At 35.1% G+C, this 17,449-nt stretch overlaps 2 protein-coding genes, 1 long non-coding RNA gene and 1 other non-coding gene across 4 annotated transcripts; 1 reads left to right on the top strand and 3 right to left on the bottom strand.

Moving 5' to 3' along the window:
• Positions 1-4,085: 4,085 nt before the first annotated feature.
• Positions 4,086-5,966, bottom strand: LOC111471985. Its single transcript, XR_002715314.1, has 3 exons — positions 5,742-5,966; positions 4,430-5,211; positions 4,086-4,149 (listed from the first exon to the last, which is right to left on the bottom strand). It is a non-coding gene; the product is annotated as an uncharacterized LOC111471985 (long non-coding RNA).
• Positions 5,967-9,533: 3,567 nt separating this feature from the next.
• Positions 9,534-11,249, bottom strand: LOC111471968 (putative UPF0481 protein At3g02645). Its single transcript, XM_023117652.1, has one exon. The coding sequence runs from the start codon at positions 11,184-11,186 to the stop codon at positions 9,603-9,605; it is 1,584 nt and encodes a 527-aa protein (XP_022973420.1). The 5' UTR covers positions 11,187-11,249; the 3' UTR covers positions 9,534-9,602.
• Positions 11,250-11,792: 543 nt separating this feature from the next.
• TRNAL-AAG lies at positions 11,793-11,873 on the top strand. Its single transcript has one exon. It is a non-coding gene; the product is annotated as a tRNA-Leu (tRNA).
• A 1,947-nt stretch (positions 11,874-13,820) lies between these two features.
• Positions 13,821-16,359, bottom strand: LOC111471999 (GDSL esterase/lipase At1g33811). The gene is made up of 5 exons (XM_023117693.1): positions 16,071-16,359; positions 15,876-16,000; positions 15,553-15,801; positions 14,335-14,596; positions 13,821-14,252 (listed from the first exon to the last, which is right to left on the bottom strand). Exons 1-5 carry the CDS (start codon positions 16,330-16,332, stop codon positions 14,029-14,031), a joined length of 1,122 nt encoding a protein of 373 aa, XP_022973461.1. The 5' UTR covers positions 16,333-16,359; the 3' UTR covers positions 13,821-14,028.
• Positions 16,360-17,449: the final 1,090 nt, after the last annotated feature.

Here is a 17,449-nt window from a genome sequence, read left to right as displayed (position 1 = left end):
CATGCATACCTATAAGATGAATTGATACTCACTTAACGTCGATGTACAAGTATATGAACGGTGTGTGGTGAAGTAAATGCACGTATAATTTTACTCATAAAAGAATGCAGAGTTCAAGAGAAATTGGGTTTTAAGTCCAAATAGCCACGATAGTAAAAAAACATGTTGCATGTTGATAGGAAGTTCTTAGAAATTTGATCTGTTGACCTTAACGAGAATAAAGCTTTTAGATCTAGAATATCTAACCGCCCCAGAACCATAAAGAATTAATTCAAGAGAAATTTTGGAATGAATTATGAGTAAAAGAAAATTTGTTTCTAAATTTGTGGTTCGAATCACTCCACAAGATAACTTGATCTAAATCACTTGAACGAGTTTAACATGTATATCTAAACACAAGAAATGCAAAGTAACATGCTCATATAAACAATATATGTAATTTTATTATAATATCCAAAATCTTTATACTAATATAACCTAACTATCATGCCCATGATTATGGTATCAACTGGTAGTAATTAAAACCTTAAAAATATTATTTTAAAATTAAAAAATACAACGAATTCTCCCAAAATCCAACCATGTCCAAAAGACACCTTATCTTATATCACACATGTTTGTGTTTCCTAACCCTAACATTGAGGTTACTTATCGAGTACTATATTTAAATACTCAACGTTTTCCAACTTTTATATAAAAAGCAAGTGAATCCTAGATAGTCGAGCGTGTCTACTACGAAGGCCATGAGACAATTCGTGTTAGATAGCTTTCACACTTTAGTCATTTTTATTTTCTATCTTTAACCCCGTTTAGTTTCCAATTTCAAGTTTTGTTTAAACTCAAACCATTATTTTTTTTTTTTCGGTCTTAAATAAAAAAGTTTTGAAGGTATTTTTAATTCTATAAGTGTGTTAAGATCACTCTGATTCAAATGCGGCGTTGGAGGAGGAAGAAAGTAGATTATGGGTGAGGTGGAAAAAGGGAGGGAGGAGAGAGATTGGACCACTTGATTGCCTTATTTTGGCTAACAAACTCAAAATCTTAGAATTGAATACTTTAACCAAATTAGGGTTTGGTGTGGGAGGCTTTGATTCCTCACCCAAAATGCTCATTTCTTCGCCTTTTGTTAACCCAATTTCATCTCCCACTTTGGGAAACCCCATTTTTGGTGGTCCATAAACAATCAATGCTTTGCTTATTATAATCTCATTTATTACCTTACAACTCTTTTTTTTTTTTTTTTTTTTTTTTTTTTTTTTTTAATAAAAAATAAATTCACATCCAAACTATAATAATAATAATAATAATAATAATAATAAAAAATTGTAAATAATCAGGTAGAATTTTGAATTAAATTATAGAAAAATGGTGGAAGTCAACTTTGTAGGGGTAAAACGGTCTTTTCCATCCGCAGTAACTATTTAAGGGGTTTATATTTACCCTCCTAATGCAGTCTAATGCAAGATGAGTTAATATGATTAAATTTGAAATTAATATTAAAAATAGGCCAACATGAACCAATAATACATATTAAATGATTCAATAACTTGTAGTAATCTTGTAGTACTAATGTGTAACGGTATTATTATTATTATTATTTTTAATAGATTGAAAATGGGAATTGAAAACGGAAATTTAGCGGTATGATTTTATGTACAAATCTCTCTTTCTTCGCCCTTAAATAGAAACCTCTTTTTCCAATATTGTTTGGGTTACTTTGGGCATTCATAATTGCCCTTCTCAAACCTCAACTATCACCCTAAACCCTTCTTTTGAATAATAAAAATCGTTACCCGTGTTCGTTGTAGCTTATCGAGATTTCTACTTCAATTCTAAATTTTAAAAAAGTGAGTAGAAGGAATTAGATACACAGTTGAAATTTTATACGAGACGTATGAATTTATGTTTTATTGGATCGTTTGAGATTTTGGAGTGAGTCAGTTCTATCTGGACTTAGATTTCACACTATATCATGAGTTTTATCGAGATATGCACAAAGTTGTTGTGGTTCGATAGCACTTGCGTTTTGATATCACCGGTCTTTTTTTGACGTACATTTGTTGAATTGGGTCTTGAGACCGCCGCCGGCTGTACACTGTCGTCTTAAGCTGCTACAATAGCTGCCAGTTAGTGAAACCTCTATTTTTGGTGTGTTTTCTTTTGTCTATAGCAATGGTTGATTTGAATTTAACATACATGTGTTTTGGTGATGCTAGATTTCGGATACTTATACTCACACCTTGTTGGAAATGTAATCGAGTAGGTGACCTCTTTGTTGACTTAATTTTTGTTTCTAAAATTGTTCGATATGTATACACGTGCATGAGTTTAGGGTTTATATAGTGTGATATATCATAAAACATGTTTATATTATGTTTGGACATATTTTATGTCTAAGATGATTTCTATGATATAAATAACTTTTGTGATAATTACATGATGTGTGCTTGAGTAATTAGTCACCAAGGTTATTGAGAGGAGTAATCAAGGTCACTGTACTCGATAAGCCTAAGTTTTGATTGACTAGTTCCATAAGAATCGGAGTGTTGTTCTTAGACATTATCGATGGTCCACGACTCTTAGAAACTTATCACTGGCGTACGGGCTTGGTGAATAGTGTTTCTTTGTATTGGTTATAATTGAACTAGATGATTCTGATTCATGTCAAGTCCTGAACAGTAATCCGATTTTGAAAAGAAACTTGGTCCCTTAATTTTGCTTGTTATTGGAATATGTATGTAGACATATCTAGCCCTGTTAGAGAATGTCTTGTTGTTTTAATATGTTGGAATTTATACCCTAAAATCTTATAATTAATTTTGATTATTTTATTGTATGAAAAAATCTACTGTTATTAGTGTAACCTTCAACATAAAAAAGATGTAGTTGACGTACAAAAGAATTATGTTCAAGTAATGACCTAAAGAGTCTATAGTATATGAACAAGGTTTAGTGCATTATCCTGATAATATCATTGATATGATCCACTATCTAATCCTTACCAATCATTTAATCCAAATCATTCATGAGGAGCCATGTGAGTATGAGTATCTTATACAATGAGTTTATATAAGAGTGGACCACAAATATTTAATCTTTCTTTATAAATATGTTATTTGAGAAGATAATTTTTTCAAACGATGATCATATGTGAATTAATCTTAATCTACCTATAGTTAATGATTGATAACATTATAAGTTATATTATGATGAGATTTTGTTATGTTATAGAGCTATGTTGTGATATCGATATTGAATGATGCATGAACCTCCATATGTCATGCATTGTAATCTAATGTTAGTATGTTCATACTATGCCTATGAGACATGAAAAAGTCATGTACGTTAATCATGAAAGATATGACAAGTATTATGTATGCATGTTTCATAAAAATGTTATGTCATGAAAATAACGGAGGCGCGACTTCCATCATAAGTATATGTCATGATTTAGAGCTATGGAGACCTCATGCATCGTTTATATCATATTCATCGGAATACTTGCCTCTTATGATTAGTACTAATGCATAGTCATGATATTATACCTCAAACAACAATCAAACTGGATCTAAAAAATGACCTAACCCGATCTAATCCAACTCACAAATACCCTTACTAAATTGTTACATAATAGATTTATAATTTAAGAACAAGCCATCTTCAATGTCTTTCTCTTGCCCCAATGAGACTATTAGACTAACTCAGAGCAGTTTGTTTGGGCCAAAACTATTGAATTAAGTCTTAAAGCTATGAGTACCTGCTGGTGCTGGCTGCTCCACAAACCACCAAAATTCTTAGCTCAAAACAGCCTCTGCAAAAGTGCTTTACTACATGTTCAGAGAAATCAGAACAATTGGGTCAAACCAAATCCGTTTATCATAAACCTTCAACTTTCCAACCAACCTCTCTAACATTTCTAATACAACTTCGTTTCAATAAAAACACAGCACCTTTTTTCAACACATAAAAGAAAATACAACCCGGTGATGTTCATTGTGAGATCCATATAGGTTGCCGAGGAAAATGAAGCATTCTTTATAAGGATGTGGAAACTTCTCACTAAAAACATTTTAAAAACCTGCATGTTCAGGGAAAACGCATAAACGACCATATTTACTAGCAGTGGGGTTAGACAGTTACATTCATCCTCTCACTTGTTAGATAAAACTTTGAGGTTTTTCTTATTTATATTTACACGTTTTCATTAGTTGATGGAATACCGTTTCACCATTTGACAAACACGACATTTTTAGGATAAGTTAGATATTTAGATTTAGTTGAAGCACTCATTTTAAGCAAAAGTCTTCAGCAATTCTCTCCCTGTTCTTTTTGTATCTTTATTTTCTTCCAACAACTTCCTGTCAAACGATTTCCCCTCACCAAAGGATTTCAGTTGCCGATTATACTTGCCAGATTGTCAAAAAACAACGTCACTTTCATGTTCCAATTCAACCAAGTTGGTATAAGTTTGACAAAACATGAAAGTCTAACTTGGCAGCCCTGATTAGCTTATTTATAAGAGATTCTGAAGTTCTTAGCTCTACATAAAAAGGTAACCATTGTCATCTAGCATCTACGTCTCTAAAGTTTCGATTCATGGTCACGGTTTAACTATTGGTTATTATCAATGATTCTCAAATGGTACAATAACAAAGGTTTCTTTCAGAATCAAATGTCATGCTCAGTATTCAATCTCCATGTATTTTCTAATATGAACAATTGTCTAAACAATGATTTATATTTGAAACATGCCTCAGAGATCATACACATGTATAGATGAATGATTGAAGGAGCAATAACATTATTCAAAACTAATTGACAACAAAGAATTTGCTATGATTTTACGAACCAAAAACAAAATCAGGATAAGATCAAAAAGCTTGTACATATCATTAAACAAAAGGCAATGGAATCCGCAATGTGCACCTCCTCTTAATTGGTTGGATATGGAGGATGAGGATCAGAGAGCTCAATCCCGAAGGCCAAGTTCGACTTCGAGTTCATCATCGTCTTCAAACAGCTTGAGAAGACGGGCATGTTGTTCTTCTCTCTTCTTCTTTTGCCATAATTTGAATAGAATCACAGAAAACGCAATGAAAGTCACCACACCTAGACATATGATTAGCATCTTGATCCCTGTTGATGGACTCTTCTGAGCATCGTGCTTTTTAGTTTTACCATCTTTAGCACTTGAATGATCACCTGCCAACACTGGAATGGCAAGAAAAACAAAACCAAAACCATAACCAATCAATCATTTGTCCATCCAACTACAACTCGAGGTCTAAATTATAAGACACATTCAAATTCAATTACATTCATCTTGTTTTTCATTTTCACACAAGTCAAAAACGTCAGAAATTAAAAAATCACAATTTCAAATGCCTCCGCAAGAAACACAAATACACAGCAAGCGGCAAAAAGGGAGGAAAAAGGCAAACAGGGTATTCGTGAAATTGCAATCAAAATATCGAGTCATCTCTCCCACCATTCTTTTTGCTTATTACAATTCCAATGCCATGAATCCTAAGAACGGTAATTCCCCAAACCATTACGGAACAGAACAACGTTACCCTAAAATCTACAATAAAAAAACAATGCGACAATATTTTCAGCAGAAAAGCAACAAGAAATCACCATAGCTACAATTCTTTAAGAAATTCAACTCGGTCTAGCTACCAGAGTTACAAAGAACATAAAACCGAATTTAGAATTTGAAAAGCGAAAAGGTGGATTTGTACCTGAAAGAGAATGGGGAGAGAGGGAGAGAAGGAAAGAGAGGAATTGCAGAGATATGGAGCTTCGAGATCGAGACATCCCTTCGCCGATCTCTGCAGCTTTCTCGAGGAGGATGATTTGGTCGGAATTTCTTGAGAAGGAAATTGGGAAGGGTCGAAAATGGCGGAATTTTAGCTGGTTTTTTATTTTTATTTTTTCGCATGGAGATTTGAGGGACTTTAATGCAGCGGCAACGGCTGCTAACTTGATTTAACACCCAAAAGTATATTTATAATGGCGTTTAATATTTTAGAATTATGGAAAAGATTAATAATTAAAATATAGCCTTTTAAATCCATAAAATAAAATAAAACATTTAAATTTTACGATTCAACGTTTAGCTCAATAATCAACCTAAAATAGTTTAAGAGGTATTGAGCATAAGATAGATTGGATCACGAGGGCTATCGTTTCAAACAAGCCAACATATAGAGTCAATTCAACTTAAACTAAAGAAATTCAAAGGCAAGTGGAGGAGCTCATAGAGAAAGGTTATATACGAGAAAGTTTGAGTTCATGTTCTATACAAGTCTTATTAGTGCCAAAGAAAGATGAAACTTGGCCCATGTGCGTGGATTGTAGAGCCATCAACAAAATTACGGTAAAGTATCGACATCCTATTCCTAGGCTAGACAATATGCTTGATGAATTGCATGGTTCATGTCAATTTATAATTGCTTTGAAATATGGATATCATCCAATTAGAATGCATGTAGGAAATGATTGAAAAACAACTTGGAAAATTAAGTATGGATGGTATGAATTGCTTTTTACGTCTTTTGGGTTAACCACGGCTCCTAGTACATTTACACGCATTAATATATAATGCTTCCTCGAAAAGTATGTTGTTGTGTATATTGATGATATTTTAATTTATTCGAGGACTTTGTTTGATCGTGGAGCGTTTTAAGTCATTTTTTTTGTAGTTTTTGCATAGAAAAATTGAATTTTCTTAATTTCATGGTTGGTAAAGATGGAGTAAGAGTAGATGAAGAGAAAATTAGGGATTGGCCAACACAAAATAATGCAAGTGAAGTTTTCATGGGTTACGTAGCTTCTAAGATTTATTAAAGATTTGAGCAACATACCGAAAAAGAATGTTGTTTTAAATGGGGATATGTAAGAAAATTTATTCAATGAGCTTAAGAAATTATCCGAGGCATCTTGTCCAACTTTGATAAAACTTTTGAGATTGAGTGTGATGGGAGTGGTTTAAGCATAAATGTCATTTTACGTAAATGAGTCAGGATTGAACTATCTTACCTATGATAACGAATTGTTTGTTTTAGATCATATATTGCATATATGACAACACTACTTATGGCCTAGAGAATTTGTGATACACCCTGATCATGAAAGCAAGTATTTTAAGGGTAAAAGCAAACTCGATCGTAGGCATGCAAAATGAGTAGAGTTTATTGAAACATTTTATGTCATCAAATATAATCAAGGTGAGGATAATATGTAGCTCATGCGTTATTTGGAAGGTACGATCTCTTTACTTCTCTTACAAAATTCTTGGATTTGAGCATATTAAAGAATTATATAGAGATGATCAAGACTTGAACTATTTTTACGTCTTGTCCGCTGAAAAAGGTGCAGATGATTAGAGTTTAAAGTCAAATTTAGATTGGAGTGATTCTATGAGACAAAAGAAAGGTGAAAATGAGAACCCCGCTTCCCTTTCACGCTCATTTACGCTTATTTAATGTATGCATTCTTTATCATTCCTTGCGGCAATTACTGGAATATTACAGCTCCTATAGGTAGGAGCAACTTCACTTTCAGTGTTCAGCGCTCCCTTATAACCAAAGATTCCTGGAAAGTCAAAGAGAATGAAATTGAATCTTAGTCATTGAAATTGAAGAACCACATTCCGACCCAGCCACAAATCCCAAACTTTTTGGCTTCGACCTGCCACAGGCGCACATAGAGCAAGATTCCCGCATCCAGTTGTCCAGCGGTCATGGTCTGGTGCAGATTATCCTACCTCCCCTTGTAAAGAACTACTATTATAAGAGAATGAATTAAGATATTATATCATCCTCCTATCTTCGACAAAAAGAATTGTTTTCTTCAATGAAAGAAGAAGGTCCGACCTTTGCTACGGGGAAGAAAGAAAGATTTTGGCTTCGAGGGGAAAAGCATTGACTTTCTATCTTCCCTCTAAAAGACCAGCAAATAACATTTCTTAATAAAGGCTGGAGCCCTCCTGAGCTATACCTCGAAGAGCAATCTCTTGCGACGGAAAGGTTGGAGCCCCCCCTACTCCTAGCTCATCTTTCGTGGGCTCTAAATGAATTTAGGTTGAATCATTAATTTCTCAATCCTCTAGTCGGGTGGGCGTCAACCGGTCTTTCAATTGGATCCCCCTAAAAACTGTACATGCAGGTCTCATTTGAGCCAAAGTAGATGTATACGGAACAGATAGAAAACTTGATACAAAATGCCTTCCTCTGGCGTTGGGTTATGTTATCCCCTATTTGGCGCAACACTTCGGACAAACGCAAGAGACGGGAATTATGTACAAAAGACCCATTTTGCAAAATAAGATGCCATGTTATGTGTTTCGTGAATTTTTATTTAAGAAAAGTAAGCTTTGTTTTCCAAAATGTTCTATAAGAAAGTTACAGAATCACATGGAGATGCCTTCATGGGACATTTTAGGATTAATATAACTAAAACTTATAACATGATGCATAAACAATTCTTTCCGCCCAAGCTGAAGCACTATATTCATAAGTTTTGTAGCCAATCTTTTAAATGCAAAAAAGCTAAATCTAATTTACAACCAAATGGATTGTATACTCATGTGTATCTAAGAAACCTTGGACTAGTATATTTATGGACTTTGTTCTTTGTTTGCAGCACACTAAAAAGGATTGGTAAACAAATTTAGTAAAATGACTCATTTTATTGCATGCAACAAGATCGACGATGCAAAGCATGTTACTTGACTTATTCTTTAAGAAAGTAGTAATATTACGTGAAATTCCTAGAATAATTGTTAGTGATAGGAGGTTAAATTTTTAAGTCACATTTTCAACTACATGTCATCCTCAGACTAATGAGCAAACTGAGCTAGTTAATAGAACATTACAAGTATTGCTTACGGCTATTATTTCTAAGAATATTAAGTCTTGGGACTAAGGTTTGTGATTGGTAGACTTTGGGCAATTCATAATATCACTCGTTGTTTTGTTTTTGAAATTGTTTATGGATTTAATCTACTTATACCTCTTGATTTGCTTCATATTTCTTTTAATATTTTTATGATTGAAGCAGCCACAAGTAAGACAAATTTGATCAAAACATCACACAAAGAGGTGAGGGAGAGAATTTAGAAATAAAATTTCAAAGTTGTTTAAAAAATTAACAAAGGACAGAAGAAAATCATTTTTCAACTGAGTGATTTGACATTTGTGACTAGATGGTCACATTACTCAATTCTTGCTTTTAAGAGTATCTCCATAAACCTCATCCAAACCACTAGATCTACCTACTTAGCTCTGATGATTACCGTGAGCGAATTTGTGCAAGAGAGAGGTCATCCGGACACACTCTAGCACACATACATAGGTTTTTTGGGCCAACACACATAGGTTTTGTTGGCATGTCATGTCCTTGTTTAGTGATGATTATCTTGTCATTGTCGTTGTATAATCTTGAAGAATGCTTGTGAGATTCCACATTGATCGAGTAGGAGAACGAATCATTCTTTATAAGGGAGTGAAATTTAAAACATTGAAGAAAAATTCAAAAGAAAAAGTCCGAAAAGGACAAATTCTATAAGCGTTTTAGACCAGATGTAATCAACCTTATCCTCAATACATCTGATGCAGAGCATCACTGGTTTTAAACATTCCGACAGAGCAGCTAACAAAATTGCAAGCAAATCGAGCAATCACAAGAACAATCACAAACACAACAACAAGAACTGCAAAACACTTGAAAACAACAGACATGAATCTCTTCATCTTCATCCTCCAGCAGCTCCCATACCATTTATTGATCTCTTCAACCATACTCCCCAATCCCATTTCATAGTTCATCTTGATATCTTGAATGAACCCACTTCCAATCTCACAATCCAGACCACTTTTGAGATGGATCTTCAAAACCTCCTCTTTCTTCAAGCTGCTGGTTGAATTCTCAACCCCATTAAACACCTCCACAGCCTGTTCTTCATTGCTCAAATGGTTGTGAACAATCTCTGCTTTCTCCAAAATCTTCAAGTCTTTGGAGTTTCTCAATAGCCCTTTCATTAAGGCAATGTAATTCACCAAACACTGCGGATTCAGCTCTGCCATTGCTTCAAATGCCACTAGGTTTTTAAGCAGAACTTCAGAGAACCAATCAAGATGAATGGAAGGCAATGTTAAAGTGAGCGTTTTCTCATCAAAACGACACTTTAAAACGCCATTATTGGTGGATTTGAATGTGATTCCAGCAGTTTTCAAGTCTGAAGCAGAAGGGATTATCATAGGGAGCTTTTTCTCACACAAATTGGGCTTTGTTATAGATCCTAAAAGTCTAAACAAACGTCGAATTAAACCAAATGTCTCTTTCACTTGCTGAATGAAGGCTATGCTAATAACAGACCCCAAAATGTTCAAACTCTCACCTAAAAGCTCAACAGAAGAAGAAGAAGAAGAATCCATTCCAATTGGCATAGAATAAGCACAGATATTTGCCACAGCCATCTCATCAGGAATAAGCAAGATTAGAAAATACACAAAATGTAGCAAATGGTGGGAAGAATCGAAGATTTCAGGCAAATTGGAGGCAAATCCAAAACATACCAATTCAAATGGGGAAACAGATGCAGAAAATTGGTAAAAAAGAGGAGCCAAATAGTTAAAGGGTTCATCGGGGCAAATTTCTTGAAGAACAAGTAATGGAATCTGATTCTCAAGCTTCACCATATCACTAACAATCTCAAACTCAGACCATAATTTCCCATAAAAGATCTCTAAGGGGAGCTTAAGGGGACGATTACTGAACTCATTTTGAAGTAAATCAATTAAAAACAAACCATCAATGAGCACAACCCATGATAAGGTTTCGCCATCAATTTCAAGGGATCCACAGAAACAGCCTCGGATTTGGAGCTCCAATGGCTTAAGCTGATCTGCAAGTTCATGAAGTTGAGGTCTCCATTTCAGATTCTTGGCTTTCCCAAGTTTGAACAAGTCCATTTTGTAAAGCTCTGACCGGAAATGATGGTACGGCCCCAACGCGATGAACTGGGGTAGGTACGCCGCCGGGTCGCCGTCGCGGACGGATTCCGGCAGCTGGAAGACGGAAATGGGGGTGTGAGAAGCGGCGGGGAGGGCATTTTGGTGAATGATGTCGAAGATTTGAAGAACCCACTGAGATTTTTCGAGGGTTCCGTTGAGAATAGACATATTGGAGTGAGCGTAGTTGGAGGTGTGCTCTGTGCCGGGGAATCTGAAGCAGCAAGCAGATGATTTGGTTTAGAAATTAACAATTATACAGGATAAGAGATTTGCCTTTTTCAAAATATTTTTAAAATATTAAAATAATAATAACAACTAGGATGATGACTGTAATTTGATTTATTGAGGAGAAAAGTCGTCTCAGCCACATCACTCCTTCATACACAGTCAACAAAGACACGTCACCAAGGCTCTCATAATTGAATTCTTAAATATACTTTTTAATGAATGAAATTAAATAAAACATTTATTTTTTTGCTAATTTTACTTAATGAAAATAAATTAACTATTTAAAATTAGCTAATTTAATAAAATTTTTGAAAGTAACAAACAAACATAAATATTATTTATTTATATGAAATTTTCGTACAACATCAAACATACTTATTTAATAAATATTTTATTTACGTTTTCATTTTTGTTTCTCCATTTTTTTCATCCCTTTGAAATAAATATGATAAATCGATACTAATATATCCATAAAATTAAAATATTGATATTAATCTCATAATAAAATATATTTAATTACTTAGTATAACGAGATGTAATAACAAGGTTGAGATGGCCGAGTTGGTCTAAGGCGCCAGATTAAGGTTCTGGTCCGAAAGGGCGTGGGTTCAAATCCCACTCTCAACATTTATTTTTCGTTTTTTTCTTGCTTAGCCGAATATGGCGGGAAGCGCTGACCGGTCAAAAGGTCTTTTCTCAACCATCCTAATGATGGATTTTGTGATGGTTTTTTAATTCTATCTTTCTTTTGTTCTTTTTTATTATTTATTTCTCTACTTCTTTGTTTTTCTCTTAACTCTCAAATAGTTTATAAAGTGGTTGGAAGAAGATGAAAATAAATTAAAATAGAGGTATTTTTATGTTGGAATAAGTGAAATAAATTAATTAGATCTAATTTTTGAAATATAACATGTATAATTAATTCTACCATTTTAATAAAATCATTTATTTGAAAATAATAAATATATAACCTTAAAAAATAGCTCAAATTTAAGGTATATTTAATATACTTATTAATATTAATAACATTTTATTGATTAATATTATTTTAATAACTTAGACTTAATAAAGATAAACTAGCCAGCAACAATTCATTAAATAGAATGCAGAATGCTAGAAGTAATTATGGGAATTAAATAAAAATATTATTTACTTATATGAAATTATGATATTATTATTAGACATTCTATTCCTAAATATATTATTCCCAAACATCCTAAATAAAACCTCCAACTAAATGATCCCTTAATGTCGCCAAGTGATGAGATATGATACCTGCCAAGTAAATATAAAAATACCCTAAAATTTTGTTTAATTTAAAAATAAATAATACCACAATTAAAAATAAACTGGTATTTCAAGTTTATCACACATGAGAAGATAGGGTTACAAATTCAAACACTACAAAAGAATAATAAAACTACAAAAGACTAATGATGATCCGCTCTCTGATCGCCCAGCTCCCTAACACACCCCACCTCGATCAATGGTCAGCAATCACTTGAAGAATAAATGTAGAATGTAGTGAGTATAAAAATACTCTATAAGCAACTTACTTGTAAACTTTCATCAGTATTTATCTTAGTAAGTTCCACTGGCTTTTCTCTAGACTCTAGGGAGTTTGGACATAAATTATATAGCTATCTGAGCATCTGGGAAAGTCTCGAAGTTTCTAATGATTATCTTGTTTGATAAATAGCCCTTAGTGTCTGGACAGATTGTTCAACCTTTCTATAGACCCAGATAGTTTGCTTTACCTTGAAAATAAATGACCGACATCCTAGGTTGAGACACAATCTCGTCACTTGTTTTAGGATCATTTGGTGTCTTTATCTGAACATTACTATGAAAGGTTAATTGGCGACCCTTCCACACAAACCATCATATGCCACTAAGCTACAACATCTAACTTATGTGGTCCTATGCTTGCAGTGCAGAGGTCCTATATAGGAGATCCTTAGCTATTTCCATAAGGTGATGGCACCTAGTCGCCACTCGAAATTAAGCTCAAGCTCAAAGTACAACTCGTGTAAACCTTTTGGCAAGAGCACTATTGGATTCTACCTAGGTGCTAACTCAATCTAAATGGGGATCTTTTTTCTAAGTAACTATTATTATCGTGGTTTTAAGGCTAGCTAGACCCTTAACTTAGCTAAATGCGTTGTTGTGCCCCTGACTAATATCTAAATACTAGTTTGCTTTAAGTTAGCATGTATCTTTGTCTGCCTCATGATTAAAGTTGATGTATGAGTCTTCTTTCTACTTATGACATCGATTATGAAATTTGATTTCCTCATATGATAAAGGATCTCATTGTCGTAATCTTTGGCTAATTCTAATCACCTTCTCTTATGCACATTCAGCTCCTTGGTGAATAGATAGTTCATGCTCTCATCGTTAAGAGTCATGGGTCACTGTCGTTCGAATCATGTAAATTTTTACATGTGCACATATAAATTTTGTGTACATGTGCCATCGGTTATAATTTTGTATTTGGTCACACATGCATCGTTAAGAGTCATGGGTCACTGTCGTTCGTCCTCATAACATGGTATCTAATAACTCATATATAAAGAGAATATTACGTTAAACATATATAAAAATCACAATCTTATTATACTTCTAAATTGAAAAGGCAAATAGGAAGGATTCCATTGATGCCTAACACGGAGAAGACAAAGACACAAGAAACTTGAGATGAACGGCATATTACAAAGTAAGCCAACAACAAGGAAGAGACAATCCGACAAATAGTTCGTAGCTTCACTGACAAACCCAGCTCCTACAACGCTGCTAATTGTTGAATGTTAATGGGATATGCATAGGCTCTTGAAGGGGAGCTGAATGCCATCTTGGCCAACACAATATTCGCGTCCTGAGTGGGATGGAATGCGTCCCAAAACAAGTAGCCTCGTCGATCTTGACATGGTTGCTGCAGTGGCAGACATGTAATTTGTCCATTGTTTTTGCCCACTCCACAACATCCCTTGTCTACCACTGTGAACCCTGTTCATTCGTACCCCAAATCAAACATTATTTGCATTTTAAATATACAAAACAAGGGTGAGTAATATTTTAGATTGATTACCGTAAGTGGAGGCATTGTCAATCAAGTCGATGTTGCTTTTGTAGGTATCAAGGTACACAAACTTAGCGCCAGGAAGAACACGGCCACTGTTGAAACGGTCGACAAGTTTGCGAAGGCCGGTGTTGAAAAGACTGATGGCGCTGTTGATCTCTTCGTTGCAGCGGCTACTATTGCCTTGATATCTAGCAAGCTCATAAGGAATGCAGCCGATCATCCCCACCCCGGTCACCACCACTTTTCGAGCTCCGAATTGGTACAATTGCTACAACAAAAGTAATCAAAATTGCATGGCATGTCATGAAATGGCTTTGAAATTAGGGAAGAAACTAATCACTTTAGAATTACGTTTTACGTTTTACATTTTAGGTTTTAGAGAATAAACTTCAAATTGATTCTTAAAATACTATTTTATAATGTTTATGTGAGATCTCAAATGGATTGGGAAGAACTAAATATTCCCTATAAAAGTATGAAACCTCTCCCTAGAAGAAACAGGACAATATCTGTTAATAGTGGGTTTGGGCTTGGGCTGCTACTAAATAGTATCAGAACCAGAAACGGGTGATGTGCTGACGAGGAGGCTTAGCCCCGAAAGGGGTGGACACGATGTGGTGTGCAGGAAGGACGTTGGGCTTTGAAAGGGGTGGATTGTGAGGACCTACATCGATTGGGGAGGCAGTGAGGAGGCTTAGCCCCGAAGGGGGTGGACACGAGGTGGTGTGCTAGGAAGGATGTTGGGCTTAAAAGGGGGTGGATTGTGAGGTCCCACATCGATTGGGGAGGAAAACGAAACATTTTTTTATAAGGGTGTGGAAACTTCTCCCTAAAATACATGTTTTAAAAACCTTCAGGGGAATCCCGAAAGAGAAACCCCAAAGATGACAATATCATAGTATCAGAACCAGACACCCGGCTATGTGGCAGCGAGGAGGCATAGCCCCAAAGGAGGTGGACACGAGATGGGACAAGCGTGGGGTGGATTGGGGAGTCCTACATTGATTGGAGAAGGGAACGAGTATCGGTGAGGACGTTGGACCACGAATAGAGTGGATTGTGAGATCCTATATCAGTTGAGGAGGAGAACAAAGAATTCTTTATAAGGGTCTGAAAACTCTCCATATAAGATGCATTTTAAAAGCGTTAGAGAGAAACTGTTCCTAATATTCTAATGGTTTTTCACTCTTATAAGTCACTTAAAAAGTTAATTGAAACACTTACTCTAAGTTGGCGAGAGTAGTCCTCAAGGAGGGCAGAAGCATAGGCTTGAGGAGTGTATTGCGATTTGGTGTTGTAAAAATCAGTCATGAAGTAATTGTTAAGATAGTCATTGCTTCCCATGCCCGAGTAGAAAATGCACTTGCTTAGATAGCATCCGAGTGCCTCAGTATCTCCTCTGAAAAACCTACTCATTTCTTCCACCGTTCTTCCAAAGTTCTCCACTTGGTTGTTCATAGATACATGAGCGCCCTTTCAAATCAAAACCCAAGAATCAGCGTCCAATTCAAACCAAATACCATTTTCTAAAGTTATGTAGTATATACCAAATTGTTTCCAGTCTCATCACGAATCCCTGCAGCACCCGATGCATAATTTGCTCCTCTTAGAAGGGCTCTACCTCGAGTTCTAGTGTATGGAGGAATGAATGTCCGAAACCCCAGTAGCTGAGCTGCATGCATTTGTGGTTAGCTAAGTAATCAAACCAAACCATTAAATATTTGAAGGGAATAAGGATTCACCTAAGACATCAACGAATGTCCGGCCATTAGTGAAGCGGCCAGTAGTGCCCTGTGGGAAATCAACGCCATAAGGCCTATAATTGGCTCTTGCAAGGGTAAGCAAACCATTGTTGTTGCCATTATCCACCAAGGAATCACCAAAAATGAAGAATCCAGGAACACCGCCGCCCTGATCCGCCTGTGAGCAAGCCTCAGGAGTACTCAAACACAAACAAATTGTCAAAATCATTGCAATCATAACCAATGGCTCAAATCTCTCCATTGTTATGTGTCAAATTTTTGAACCCACAAAAAGCCTCTTCCCAAGGCGCTCTATTTATGGGCCTTAAGTTGTTTGAGCTGGGTGCCTACAGGCATATTGCATTAATGGAGGTCTCATGTTTATGCAACAATGGCGGAAGTGGAGATTACTTTTAGTTGTGAAAAGTGTTTTTGGGGTTCGTGAAAACAGCGGTGGTAGGGTGGTGAGTATTGTAGTTTCTCGTGATGGCTACTATTTAGGCAACTTGGAGATGGAGCTGCTTTTGCTTCATATTAATGAAGTTTATAGAGAGAAATAATTAAAAAAATTTAGGTTGAATTTAGCCTCGGGTCAAACTAATTGAATTGTATCGACCCAATTTTCTTATTGATAATAAGGTTACCATTACCTGCATGAACATAACGAATGTGTGAAATACATCAATTTAAAATATTTCATAAAATGTATCATGACTTAATATTAAAAAACAAATACCTTGAAAGAATATAGTCATAAATAGGAAAGCGAATAGTCATAAATGGAAGCCTCAAAAATTGGGCTGTGATAGTTAAGCACATTACCATCTAATTCAATGCATCCCGACTGAATTTTTAGTTATTTTAGTGGTTCGTTACATTCTAGGTTTGTTGTTGTCTTGTTTTAGCTTGTTGTAGTTGAATTTCTTTTGATTTTAAGTGTGCTCACGATTTTGCATATTGTTAGTACACATTGTAGCTTGAATAGATGAATGGTATGCTGTACAACTAATATGTATGATTAGGATGATAAGACTTTTAAGTTATAAAGACAACTTGACATTTGAATTATGTGATGGATGATACAGATGTTAGTAGCTTGAGTTATGAGTATCATGTTATGTACCTCTTACATGTTGTTTGACCATTCCAATCATGAGTTACTTTTCCAATCACGATTTACTTAAATGCACGTACCATTCATCACTTACATTTTGTATTCCTTTCTTCGTATATGAATGTCCATTGTTAAACTTAGGAAGTATGAAAATGATGCCCATCAAGAATAATTAGGTTTTTCAGGTTCCACCCATTAAGATAGTCATAATCATATTTCACGTGTTTGTATTCTTTAACTCTAACAGTGGGTAGTCAGACCCCTA

This window comes from Cucurbita maxima, unplaced genomic scaffold (genome assembly GCF_002738345.1).
Source record: "Cucurbita maxima cultivar Rimu unplaced genomic scaffold, Cmax_1.0 Cma_Scf00061, whole genome shotgun sequence".
Classification (NCBI taxonomy): domain Eukaryota; kingdom Viridiplantae; phylum Streptophyta; class Magnoliopsida; order Cucurbitales; family Cucurbitaceae; genus Cucurbita; species Cucurbita maxima.
This window is presented reverse-complemented; position numbering and strand designations above follow the sequence as displayed.

What these genes read in the sequence shown, in the direction of transcription:
- LOC111471968 (XM_023117652.1), bottom strand. Translation starts at nt 11,186, where the DNA reads ATGTCTATTCTCAACGGAACCCTCGAAAAATCTCAGTGGGTTCTTCAA.
- LOC111471999 (XM_023117693.1), bottom strand. Translation starts at nt 16,332, where the DNA reads ATGGAGAGATTTGAGCCATTGGTTATGATTGCAATGATTTTGACAATT. An exon ending in GACATTCGTTGATGTCTTAG is followed by an intron (nt 16,001 to 16,070) that starts GTGAATCCTTAT and finishes AAATGCATGCAG; the next exon opens with CTCAGCTACTGGGGTTTCGG. An exon ending in ACTACTCTCGCCAACTTAGA is followed by an intron (nt 14,597 to 15,552) that starts GTAAGTGTTTCA and finishes CTTTTGTTGTAG; the next exon opens with CAATTGTACCAATTCGGAGC.